Below are 14,421 nucleotides of genomic sequence, written 5' to 3' on the forward strand. Positions count from 1 at the left end.
ATTCTACCACTGATCTACATGCTCAGCTCACCAAATCTTAATTTAATATAAAGTGTCTTAACATACAGATGGCCACATTTATCAGTGAAGAACTGACCAGGATGTGAAGAATGTTTTGGGAAGATACTTGGGTAATAAGCCACCAAAGCCTTTTAAATGTTTGACTTGTGAGAATTCATTCTATGAAAGCGGAATTCACAGGTTAATTACAGTTGTTTTCAATGGTAAGAAGGAATGACTTAATGTACATCAATAGAAGATTGGTTAAATAAAGACATATCCAAACAGCAAACTAAGATAATATTTTATGTTAAAAAATAAAACATCATTTCAGGGGCTGGGGTTGTGGCCCAGTGGTAGAGTGCTCGCCTTGCATGTGTGAGACCCTGGGTTCAATCCTCAGCACCACATAAAAATAAATAAGTGAAATAAAGGTACCGAGTCCAACTACAACTAAAAAATAAATATTAAAAAAATCCATTTCATAGATGTCCATAGTATGGTGTGAGAAATTTAGCTTTTTAAGGGAAAAAAATATATATATATATATATCTACTGAGTGCTGGCTCTCTTAGGATGTACGTTTTCATTTTCTTTTGACTAATTGTGTTTCTTTCCTAGTTTTCAAAGAAATTTTTTTTCAAAAGATAATTATAAAAATAAAGAAGCAAACTAGAAAGAAATCTAAAAAAAATATGACAAAGGGTAAATTATGGGTCACCCAAAATTTCCTGTTAATTGCAGGAGGTGAAACGATTAGGTCATGAGGGCTAATCAGTCTATCCTAGTTTGAATGGACTAGGTACCTGGATGCTAACTGTAGGCAGAGGGGCTATTGCTGCAAGGAGTGGGTCAGTGGGGAGCATGCCCTGGAAGGATATATCTTCCCTATAGAGGGTCCCCTTTACATCTTTGCTTCCCAGCAACCATGAGGTGATCAGTTTTCCTCCTTGCCTCATCTCAGGTCCTCAGGAATGGAGTCAGCAGAACATGGACTGAACATCTGCAACAGTGAGCTCAAAATAAAATTTTCCTTCTCTAAGTTGTTCTTGTTATTTTAGATGCAGCAACCAAAAGCTAACAAAAAGTATATTTAACATTTAACTTATTCATAGCCCCTCCCCCCAATAGTTCTAATAATAAATGAAGTAAAATTCTATCATACCACTTAATCCAATAGTTTTACTTATGAGATTCTAGTTAAAAGAAATAATGCTTTAAAAATTATTTAGAATTAAGTGGAAGATGGCCGTCACAGTGTTCCTTGTAATTATATACAGTTGAGTAGTACTGGAGGACTTAAATATATTAGAACTGTTTTAAAAAGATTTTCAAATAAACATCCTTCTGATACAAAATGGTGTGCCAGAATGTAAACCATGTAGGTAGGGATGTGAATAACTGTCACCTAATGTAACTGTCATCCCAACCATGGAATCCCCAAAGGATGGTACTAATCATTAAAAAGGAATATCAGGTTATTTTAATATTGTGAAAATCTAATTCATTTTAGGGAACAAGTTATTTAGTAGCAAAAAAAGGGGGTATTCTAGATATGAAAACTGAAGAAAAGGGGATGAAAGATCAATAAGATGACACTGCTATTTTTTCCAAAAGAGCTATTGTACCATTTACTATTTCAATAGCCATAGATGTTTACAATAAACACTAGTAGGTTACTGACATCCCTAAACATAGACCCATACAGATTTAAAATAAATGCAATTTGTATATATTTATCTAACCTTGCATGGTGGTTTTAAGACATGTTTAAGGATATAAATCCTATCTCTATTATAAGAACTCATGTGGAAAACATAAGTCACCTTGAATTCATTTTGAAATAGATACGAGTCATTAAACTTAACACCCAGGTTCAAAAGCACTTTTGGTGCTTACCCCCTAGTGGAGGGGTAAAAGATAATAGTCAAATATGCATATGCCCGGGGGGTGACTTCCATCTCTTCATTTTTTGTTCCTTTTTTCTTCTGCTTATTATCATTCATAATCATGGATGTTCACTAATATTAATTTTAAATGAATTGATTCTTTTGACATTTTAAAACAAATCAACCACACATCGGTCACTATTAAGCTCAATTTGTTTCCAATTATCAGGTTCATAAGTAAAAAAATAGAAAGCTTTCTTTGAATGAACTAAGTCCTAAAAAGTTTCCAAAAGAACAGTAAGACAATCTTTTGTCATTTACATAATGTATCTATAATACCATTTTGATTGCCAAGGCAGATCCCCGCCCTACCACCAATGAATCTGCAAATTTAGAGAATGAACAAAATAAAAACACTGACAACACAGAGGTGTGAAGAGTAATTATAATTAACCTTTTCTAAAAGAAAAGGAATATATAACAGTACATAATAGAATAACAATTGAAACTCAAGTCTGTTTCTTTTTACTTGAAGCATAAAGCAGAGACAATACTTTGTACCAGGTTAACATGCAACTTTTTTGTTTTAAAGATTAATGTACATATCAAACATGGAAATTTACCAGTAAAACTTTGTCATTACTTCTCAAACTACCTTGACATTATTCCTCCACTTAATAATCCACAAGGTCCTATTACTGGTCATCTGGCCAACACCTTACATTTCTGGAGCCTGACATTTCAGTCAATTATGGGCATAAGAACGTTGATACAAGTATAATGAAGTAGCACATCTGCAAAGCAGCTGATTACACTGCTTTACCAATGAAAAAGTCCCCGCTCCAATATGCCTGCTTCCTCCCTTCCTCAGAATAAACATAAATATCATCCAGCCATCCATGAAGCTGAAAAAGAGAAGTCCTGAAGCACTGTTTCCTAGACATCTAACACATCTGCACTGAGGAAATACAAAAACATCAATTTCGACACCCTCATTTCCTGGAATATTCCTTCAGTGTGAAATATCCCTAGTATATAGAGAAACAGTTCATAAAACAGCAGAGAGGTAAGACAAACTTTCCACCACTTTTTGCATGCAGACCTCAAGTGAAAACCTTTTGTCATACTGAAAATTTCAAGAAACAAAATTTTCAAAAGGCTTTCTAACTTGTCAGTATTCAGAGTCAATTTGGGGTAGCAACTGTGGTGGGAGTTATATAAACAGGCCAGTTGGAACACATTTTTACTTAGGCTCCTCTGGGAAAATATGATAAGAACAATATCTACAAGGATTTGTCATATTTTAAATCAATACAATTAGTAAAATGTATTTTGTGCAGAAATTAAAACTATTAGTATATACTTTTCTCATCTCTAGCAACCAAAAGAGCCCTCATTAGCTATAGCTGCCTCCTCAATGCTGTATCCTGGAGATTAACATAAAAAATATCTTTAAAAGTGCTTTGCAGGTATCACCTTATCTCATGGAACCTAGAGGGGCACAATATAAGAAAAGGCTACTCCAATCTAATGAACTAGAATTCTGAATAACACCAATGTAAGAAGTTTGGGGAAAGGGTATAGTACACATTAATTTAAAATAAGATACACATTTCATTTTTCATGCAAAATGACTTATGAACACAATGTAATGTACATTGCTGAAAATACAGTCAAGCTTTTCTCTAGAATTTACAGTTATTTTATGGTCAGTTTTATAAACATGGAACAATATACGAGAAATGTATTGATTTTATCAAATATTTTGGTTAAGCACTATATAAACAAAGGAAATGAAATGACTGTACACTAAATGTTTTGACACTCAAAACTGCTAACCACTAACCGAGAATGAAGAGGCTCTTACATAAGCAACAAACCCTTATTTTGAGGTCTTCAAATATAAACATTATAATTTTTTTTGTTAAAACTGTTTAAAAAACAGGAAGAGTTCAGTTTTCTAGTTGCTGCATTAACGAATGACAAGGTCATGAAAAACTGTTATTAGAAAAGATAAAAAATAATTTTGCTGATGCTCTTTTATTCTATGCTTGATGAGGGTTAGTTGGATATCTTTAAATTTAAACCTTTTTATTCAAATAAAGCATAAACTGTGACTTAAAAACCCTCAGGTCTGTGTCATCAGTAAGACAAGCACATACAATACCATATAAAACATATAATTTATTAGATGGACTTAAAAATCAACACAAATCAATTTTAGGCACTTCTTGGATACAGACTATGGGAATTTTCTACCAAAGAATGGCATTATCTAACATACAATACCATAAAGATTTAAACTTTAGCTTTCAGAACAACATGTAAAGGAGGAAAGGCTACAAAATCAATAAGAAATATTGTATAACTAACCCAACTGTATCCTATTAATTTCTTCAAAATTTCATATCATTTTAAGGTTAAAGAGAAGCAGACACTTTTTAGCAAAGTGTTCTATTCTAGCTTGCGTTCCTTGACTCCATATCATGATCTTAAAATAATCTTTAATACATTCTTTTGTGTAAGTGGAGCTTCAAAGTTTAAAGGCCTTTTTCGTTTTTATACCTGCATTTACACAGCCAATACATAGTGGTTGATTATTCTAATGTCTTTTAAAGTCCATCCCAATAGGCAAATTATTTTGTAAAACTGTTTCTTATTACAAATTCCTTTAGAAATCTAATATTGATCTTTGTTCTTTAAGTAAACATGAGGGGGAAAAATGGAATGTGGGCAATGGTTTAAGGATATCTTTAAGTTAAACACTACATAAAGATTTGGCATCTTTTTCCAACTTAAATTACTTGAACTGGTATGCTCCAAAACATAACCATTCTTGGTAGTGGGAAAATAATGCACATATAACTTAATATCCTCCAGACCTTACTAGTAGCTCAAGGAACTGGCAGAGTTTAGGTATTTCTCGTATCTTTCTGAATCTACTTTTGCAGCATATGAAAAATTAAGAAGCATTAAATGTTAAATACAGTATAATATACAGGATTCTACTATTGGCACATATATGCTGTATACATTGCAATCTGGTCTTCTGATGGACTCAACAACTCTTAAAATGCCCTTTAATGAACAAAATCCAAACAAGCAAACAAAGGCAATGGTGGGTAGATAGCTAGAAACTAGATGAGCTATTCAGAACTAGTGGTTTGGGAAATAATGGTTATAGATAAAATTTAGTGTACCTTCAGGAGAACAAGGGATAATTGAGCTATGGGAAAGGTCAATCCTGAAGCAAGAAGTGGAAGGGATCAAAGTTGAGTCATGAAAAAAATCTTGCCTCTACCCAAACCCTGAAAATGAGATTGAGGCCAGGATACCCTGGGCAATTAAGAGAAGATGACAAAAGGTCACAGGTAATCTACAATGTGCTCTTTTTCCCTATATACAAAGCAGAGCAGACTACAGTACATTCCCAAAACTGCCTGCACAGAAAACTAGAAAGTTGTCTATAATTTTTCTATTTACATTACTTTTATAAACAGATTTTGAGGTTGACTGTACTGTATGTGGCTGCTGTACTGACAGCAAGAAATGTAAAGTGCCCATGAGAGAGATAATACAGTCCCATTTCTAGGCATCTTAATACTATACCCTAAAGACAAAGGAACAAGAACATCTCAAGGACTTCACACCTTTCCTCAAGCTCTCTGCACTTCTCTGTGACTCTGTATCTACCTACCAGGCACTTCTTAAAAGGCCAGAAATTCTTTTGTTCTCTATTTCGTGTCATACTTCTAAAGTCACTTTCTCCACCTGCATTAAATATGCCAACCAACAGTGCTAAAGCACTTTTTTTACTCTTAAGGCAAAATATCATATAAGGAAATGAATGCCCACTCCCCACTGCTCTACCCCACTTGCCTTCACTGTATTCTTTGCCCATTGTGAGGGCCACGATGTGCTAGAAAGATAAAGAAAACTGAAAATTTCAAACAAGAACCTTTAATATAATGTGAAAGATATACTTTATAAATGCTATTATGACAAAATTAAGTATATCTTAATGCTTTAGCATATGCTCATTTTTAATTTCTACCAACATATCAAAAGAAGTTATGACTCTCAAAATTAGTATCAAAACAGGTATTTAAATCTTGCTACATGTATAGAGATACAAATCTTCGTTCTTTCCAAAACTGAGCATAAATAACCCCAAATAACATTAAAAACCCAAGAGAATTATTCTTTGCTTATTTCCACTTAAACTACATATAAATTGCCAGAATGACTGTTCATGAGGCTCTCCATCTTATTTGGAAAAATACTGTTAAAATGATTTTGATATTTTCATAGAAGAAATGATCTTTTTTTCACAGTTGCAATTTTGGTTTTACATACAAGCACACAGGTACTGTTTTATTTCTGATGCTCAGTCTAGAAGGGTAGAAAATAAAAAAATCATGTTTTGTTAATGTCGTGTAAGATACCAAGCATTCTCATGATATCATGTCAGTAGTCAATTACACTAAACCACCTCTAACAATGTAGTGCATGCTTTCTTTACACATCCAATTAAAATACTTTTCCAACACTTTGATGACAAGTGAATGTATCTGTATTGTATTGACAGGACAGCAATCCAAGGATAAGTACATGATTACTCAAATTAAAAAATAAAAAGGACAAAGAGTGTAGATTTTGGGACTCTATTAAAGGATATTTGTTTCTGATGAAACTGCAAAATAGAATTGGGTTTTTAAGGGAATTTTTAATATACAACAAGTAATTCCAAAAGTATGAGTACATATGGACAAAGCTTAGTAATTTAGGATTCACTTTTGTAAAAGCATGACAAATATTAAATGTTATATTTGCATTTTGAACACTGCAACATAAATATAAAACACAAAACATCCAAAGTTAACACTGATATACCACACCCAACTTGGATTTAGATACTGAGCATTTTATATTTCATAGAAAGAAATTTTCAGTTTTGTCAATGCTTATAGTATATACTATTATTTCTACCAAAATCTTCATGAAATTTAAAAGGTTGGTATTAAAAGTAATTTCTTTTTTTGAATGTTCTAAAACATGCCAGTATGGATTAACCTTCAAATTTTCAGGGCATAAAAGATACACAAATAGAGTATATATTTTAATACAGGATAATTCTGTTTACAATTATGACAAAAATACCTTCAATTTTCAGACATTAAAAAGAAAGAAAGAAACCTAAGCAAACAAAAGGTATTTTGGGGCAAGTTATTTCTTAGTACAAATAATATATCATACACCAATCAGTTTTCCAGCCAACAGCATTAAAAATTTACCACTATTAATTGTTAAACAATGCATTTACAAGGTGAAAGATCAAAGAAAACTTAAGAAAAACAACAAAAAAAACCTCAAAAGGATTCCAAATCCTAAAATAAGAAATCTGCAAATTAAAAAATTTCAAATGTTGCTCAGAAATTTTTTATGCATTACTTGTACTCTCATTTTAACAGCTTGACATATATACTTTTATACTTAAAAAGACTCTAGCTAATTGTTTAATAATATTTATAGAATGTTACCTCTTTGGGTAGACATGTTTCACACAATAGATTTTAATTAAGAAGAAATCACTTGATAGTTTTAATCGCAATTTATGATTGATTTATAAGTGGATTAATAATCTATTCAATAATTTAGACCAATACAAGGATTAATCTGATCAATGCTCCACTGTGCAATTCTGTCAACTGGGTAAGCCAAAAATTTGACAGATATTTCACTTAGTTGGATTACACATTTCTATGTGTGTTACTGATCAACAAAAATGGATATACAATGTCAAGTTTTTTCCTGTATCTTTTTTTTTCTTAAGAGCAGCTCAATGATTTGGGGAGAAGGGACGTTTGATTAGTATAATACAGAAAACATACAGGAAAAGTATAAAATGGCACTTAATACCAATGCCAGTACTTATCTCATTAGGGCAATAACTAAGGATATTACTAATTTTTGCGTTATTTGCTTTTCTTTAGAACACAAATCAAAGCCATTAACTTGAACTTGAGGTATATACATAATACGTACACAACCTTAAGTAAAATACTTTTTTTTCATAACTAACATGACATTTAAAATATTGGAAACAGTATATGTGCTGATTTGTATTTTGACTTAGTGGAACAAAAAGAGAACAACATTCAGTTGGGGAGGGGTATACTGATAATAAAGCTCTTAAAGTTCAAAACATCTTCCTCTCCCTTTGTACTTACCACAGGCTATACATTGTCCTGAGAGGATTCATTGAGAAAAATGTCAATCACAGCTTTAATAAAGTACTTTGGAAGGAACTAATGAGAAAGCAAATTGGAAGATGAGACTTCATCTTGTTTTCAAATAAGTGGTCTTAATTTTTCTTCTTATAGAAAAAAATTGAAATCAGTTTATTATAAATATATCTAAACCATTAATTTTTGCAGCTTTCAGGTAAAGTCCAGCACTTTGTTTATACAAAGTCTATGAGAAGAGGTCAGTAGAGATCATCTAATCTTAAGTCGTGACATCATCCATTCAAGTCCTTGGCATAATCTATAAAGAAACCAAAATCATTTGATTAAATTCTGAACTAAAACTATGGACTACAAACTAAAAGATGATATTTTTCATTTACTTGAACAACAGAGTTTTAAAAATCAACAGTATTCAATGCAGGTGCTGTTGCAGTGAAACCATTCTCTCATATACACAGTACATCCATGCTTTTGGTTTAATTATATCTCTAGTATCTAGAACACTCTGGCTGACATAAAACTGAGCTTACTAATTACACAATGAATACCAACAGAACATAATCTGGCAATAGATAACAAAAATATTAAAAAATTAGAAAAATCTTTCTAATTCTAGAAATGTATCCTAAAAAAAAAATCAAGGGATTATTTATAAATTTACACATAAGACTGTTCATTAAAGCCTTTTTTGCAGTGCTGGGAATTGAACTCAGGCTCTCATAAAGCCTAGGTAAGCATTCTACCATGGAACTATACCCTCAGCGCTTCATTAAGCATTCTTAACAGGAAAAAAAGAACGAACATTAAAATTGTCCTTTCAAAAAATTTTGATACCAAAAATGCTTATGAGATACATGAAACAAGTGGCAGGATATTAAATTAACTATATAGCAGAGTTGTTAAGACAAAGTAAGCATGTATGTATATTACATTTATATATAAAAATCTGTGGGCAGTAAAATTTTATAACACCAATTAGATTGCTGAACAATGGGTAACTGGATTAATCCAAAACACAGGGATGTTCATTGTGATAAGAGAAATTAAATGTTTAGCAAGAAGAAAATGGTTTCAAGTGCTATTACAACAAAATGAAGGTACAATATTAAAGTTTTTTTTAAAACTCAGATTTTTGTATCAAGTACAAGTCTAATATTATAAAAGAAGATAAAAATAAATGGCAATGAAGTAAACAAATAGTTGTGGCCTATATTTTTCTCCTTTAACTAAATTCTACCTATAAACTACTGATAAGAAATATGGCACAATAAGAAAAGCAACAAATGAACAGTACTTAACTAATAGCAAATTAGTAACTATTACTATTCTAAGGACTTAACACCCACTATTTATTTATTTATTTTTATGTGGTGCTGAGGATGGAACCCAGTGCCTCATACACGTGAGGCAAGTGCTCTACCACTGAGCTACAACCCAGCCCCAACATCTACTATTTTAATTAATCTTCACTACAGTGAGGTCAGAAGCCATCCCATGATTTTGTTTTTTCCATTTATTTGTTTGCTTTGGTACTGGTGATTTTGGGCCCCTGGCATTTTACCAATGAGCTACACTCTCAACCCTTTTAATTTTTTAAAATCTTAAGTCAGAGTCTTTCCAAGTTGCTTAGTCTAGTCTCAGAGTTGAGATCTTCTGATCTTCCTGCCTTAACCTCTTGAGTATCTGGAATAGTACACTACTATATCCGGGAATTTTTTTCCATGTTACAGAGAAAATCCAGGTTTAGCAAGGTTAGCAAATAGCAAAAATAAGTATAAAAATGAGGACAAGCTCCAAAGTTTGTGATCTCAAATTCACTGAATCAAAATGCTGAACAAAACTAAAATCAAGAATTTGGACCAAAGTATCAAGAATTAAGAAGGGAACAGAACCTTTTCCCCAAAACTAAACATTTCTCCGGGCTAACTGCTACAAATAGAAACCCACCTGAAACAAAGTTTGAAAATACATCTTCATCTATTGTTTTATTCTTTTTAAAATGTAGTTGACTTCATATGTAATCTGTATATATTTTCTAATTAATTATCAAAGAATACAAATTAAATCTTAAGTAAATTCCTAGATGACTATATTTACTGTTAAATTTAATATTATAATCAAGTGTTTTTGCTTTGAAATATATATATCAACATGTATTCAACTTATTTTTATGTGGTGCTGAAGATGGAACCCAATGCCTCATTCTCTTTCTATATTTATATTAAACTATTTGACAAATACATAACTTTTTTTACGTAAATATATGGGTAACTGGTATTGTCTGAAATTTTAAAAAAATGAATAGATTTGCTTTTTTTAAAGTTAAAATTAGCTCTTCTGAATGTCTGTAATAATATCTTCTATTTCAATAAGATATGGCTTCAGAAACTCAATTTAATAGTTCACTGTTCATCAATCTTGAAAGGAAAAGCATTTCTCTTGCCTTACCTATTTCATTCATCTATACTTCAAGCTTCTGCTCTTTCTGAATACCTCAAGAACCTCAACCAAAAATTTAAGGCCTTTTTTTAGAATCCTTCTTCTGTCATTTAACTCTTTATTCTGTGTGCATGCACAAACATATAACACAGAGATTTACCATATCTTTGAAAAAAGAAAGACAAAACCAAACTTTAGCTTGCCCCTTCTTTTAACCATTTTTCTTCCCTTTTTTTCCCCCTAATACTGAGGACTGAGCCCAGGTGCTCTACCATTGAGCTACATCCCCAGCCCTTTGTGACTGGCCTCAAATTTGCAAAGCGCTTGCCTTAGCCTCCTGAGTAGCTGGGGTTATAGGCAAGTTCCACTGAGCCTGGCTCTTCTTTTTAGCTTTTTATTCTATTTCCAACCTCCTCTATATCATCCCTCCTTCCAAGAGTTTACAGTTGGTTTTCTAAAATCTAATTCTTCTCTGAACTACTCTTATCCTCTGCCTACTTTCCAATACAGAGAATTTGCTCTAACTGAATTTACTTATTCACAGTTAAAGTTAATACATACTCTCTATCCTCCTTGTTGTTGGCCTTGTATTTGACAAAGTTGACTAACACCTCCTTCTGGAAATACTTTCATCTCTGGGCATTAGACCTGGGCAAAATCCTACTGTTAGGATCAACCTACACTTCAACTCTTCTCACTCCAAAACCAAGGACCCTCATGCCATTGCTATCTTCATGGGCCATACTATCTTCTAACTTTGTTTTGAAAACGTAAAATTTTTCTCTTGACAACACTAGTGGCAATGCAAATATCCCTAAACTAGTCTCATGCATGGGTCCTCTTCTGTTTCAGATTCTTTATTCATAAAATGAGTTAACATAGACTATAGGGCTTCCCTGAGGATTAAATAAGGCACCATATGGAAAGCACCTGAGATGGAATATACTCAGCATTAGTTCTTGCAGTCCATCATTATCATAAGAAGCATTTCCTGACGTCTCCAGCTCTTGATGACACACTCATTTCTCTGAGTTTCTACAGCAACTGCATCATCTATATGCTCAGTTGATTTACGTATATTATGTTTATATTGTATGTTTTAGAATTTACAAAAACATCCTAAAAAGTCTAACTGTAGACATCAACCATTTCTTAAATCTTTTCCTTAAATATTTATTGGGTTTAAGAAGACATAAACATTTCCATGCTAAATACATGTTACCTAAATATATGTTCTTACCCCTCGCCAGTAAGAGCACAGCATGCCTGGATATGCCACTGATGATCTTTAATAGAAGTTAGCTTCAAAAACTGGGAGATTTCTGCTACACTCATGCATTCTTTAACGTCTTGTTTATTAGCAAAAATCAGTAATCCAGCTTTTCTTAGGTCCTATAAAAACAAACAAAACTTGAAAGACAAACTTATTTTTCTACATATTTTCCAACTTAACAGATTGATTCTCATCTTATTAACCTAGAATTTCTTAATGATTCTTCACAAAAGTATCTTGTGGCTCACAGGCTGATAGAAGCAAACTTAACACCAAACACATTTTGAAAAAATAAATATATACTAGTATGGATTTACATATTTCTTACAGCCTTAAACTATATTTTTATGATTCTAAGTACTTTTTTTTAACAATTATCTGTTCAAATATAAAATATACCCACCACCCAATGACATGACTAGGCTTATATGGCTACTAAGAGCTACCCTTTATCCTGGTACTTAAGAGTTCTCCAAAACCCTACCCTACTTGTACCTTTCTACCTTATCTAGATATTCTGCCTTACCAATCATCACTCACTATATAAAACACTCTAATTAGCAATCTATTTACTGCTCTCTGAACAGTTCTACACAGTCCCAAATCCAAATCATGTTATTCACACCTCTGAGACGATGTTGCTCTCACTTTACCTGCATATATTACCTTCTAAACCAGCCTTTCATAACCACGGTTCCATATGAGAACTAAACTGTAGAAAATGATGTGGGTGATTACACTACAAGTTTCCCAACAATGCACATAGCTAATACCTTCTAGATGCATAGGAAATTAAGGAATTCATTACATAAAATGCATGCCTTAAGGCCTTAGGGCTTAATTCTCAGTTGAGAAGCACTATTCTAAATCAATCCTATCCATACTGAGACCTAACTCCTGTTTGTCCAGGAAGATTTCTTAGATATAAATATATCATAAGGTCATCTTATTAGCATTAAATTTATCAAATTTACTCGATTAGTAAGTTATACCACTTCTATGCTATGATTCTGAGCAAGTTCTTTTAAAACTTTCTGCATTTGTTCCTTACAATTAACATTTATTTTGTATCTCATCTGAGAAAGACACCATACTATCCTTTTCTAAACATAATAATTGTGCATATTCCAAAATGATTAAGTTTTACTCACAAAACAGGCCCAAGGTTCTTAGTATCTTTCTGGCCACACTTCTTCCCAACCCCAGACTATTTTAAAGCCAGAGACTTACTGGATAATCTAGTCAAAGTTACAGATCTTTTCCTCAAAAAATGCACATATGTATATATGCCAAAAATGTTTTTAAATTTACATGTAATTTTAGTGTTTTAAAAGATACCCTAACTCCCATTTAGGCCAAGAATCCCTGAAGGATGCAATTCAACTAGTGAATTAAACTCCCATAAAATTCTGCCTATATATATGAAGAGATACTAACAAAACTAAGGTTATGCTTGCAAGTTTTCTAAATTGTGTTGAATGCTGTCATTCTTCTGAGGGATTTTAAAAGGATAGTTTGGTTTTAATAACGTACATATATTTAAAGCAATATCTTCTATAAGCACAAGCTGATAGCTTTACATTACTCCTGTTAGAATATAGTTTTGATGACTCATTTGATTGTTATATAAATAAAAAAATGTAAGTGGTAAATTTTTTGTGATTAAAAAGAATTATGCAAAATATTTTATATAATAATCAAGATTGATTTTTAGTTAGAGTGCCCTCTGCAGGGTGGCAACTATTAATGCTACTATAGCTAGTGATGTAGCTGCCTGAATACCACGTTCAAAAAGAGATACTGTTAGAATGTGAACAGTTTTAAAATTTCATGTTCAACTAGTCTCACCTATAGTTCAATTCACATGTTATATAAAAGGCAAAAATATTGAAGGGAAATACTATAACTTAAGTATATATAGTCATCATAAAGGATATAATATTTTTCTCAAGTAGAAAATGGAACCATTATCAATAGTTGATATGTGGCTGAATAACTAAGTAGATGGACTTTCCATGAGATTTAATTCCTATCTTCTTATCTTCTAGGTTTCAATATCTCTTGCAAGTGTGTGTTGAAGTCTTTTATATAGGTCAGGTTTGCTACTGCTGGTATGCTCAAAGAAAAAACTTCTGTCAAATACCTGGCATAAGATACATAATTAAATTTTATTTGTAAGTAATCTGTGCTCATCACTTAGTGCTGAAATTTACAGAAGCCCTTGAACTGGAAATATAAAAACACAAGAAATAAAGTCATTTATCAAGTCTTCAAACAAAACAAAAAAAATGAATATAATTCTTTCTAGATCACAAAAGCCCAAACTTTATCTAGAGTTCTTGATTAAACAGTTATTTTACTTATTTTTTAAATATTTAGCGAGAAAAATCTTCCATTGCTTTTTATAAGATAACCTTAAGGCTTGACTTATTATTAGCTTGACTTAACAAAAGGTCAAAGCATAAGGTGGACAATGGTGATCTTATGTACATATGCCATTTTAAAAACTTTAAGCTAAGTATTGCAGATTATCTGATCTTAAGAGTCTAAAATGTATTTTAGTTAAGAAGAC

General features: G+C 32.1%; 1 protein-coding gene across 3 annotated transcripts in view; it reads right to left on the bottom strand.

Annotated features, from left to right (window-relative positions):
- Nucleotides 1–2,320: 2,320 nt before the first annotated feature.
- Nucleotides 2,321–14,421, bottom strand: part of Arl5a (ARF like GTPase 5A) — a 29,837-nt gene continuing 17,736 nt past the window's right edge. For all 3 annotated transcript variants that reach the window (XM_078017404.1, XM_005315804.3, XM_078017403.1), the window contains 2 exons: nt 11,817–11,968; nt 2,321–8,435 (listed from right to left, as the gene is read on the bottom strand). In XM_078017404.1, coding sequence (XP_077873530.1) covers nt 8,387–8,435; nt 11,817–11,968 — 201 coding nt within the window. In that variant the 3' untranslated portion in view covers nt 2,321–8,386. The remainder of the gene's footprint in view (nt 8,436–11,816; nt 11,969–14,421) is intronic.

Source organism: Ictidomys tridecemlineatus, chromosome 7 (assembly GCF_052094955.1).
Source record: "Ictidomys tridecemlineatus isolate mIctTri1 chromosome 7, mIctTri1.hap1, whole genome shotgun sequence".
Taxonomy (NCBI): Eukaryota; Metazoa; Chordata; class Mammalia; order Rodentia; family Sciuridae; genus Ictidomys; species Ictidomys tridecemlineatus.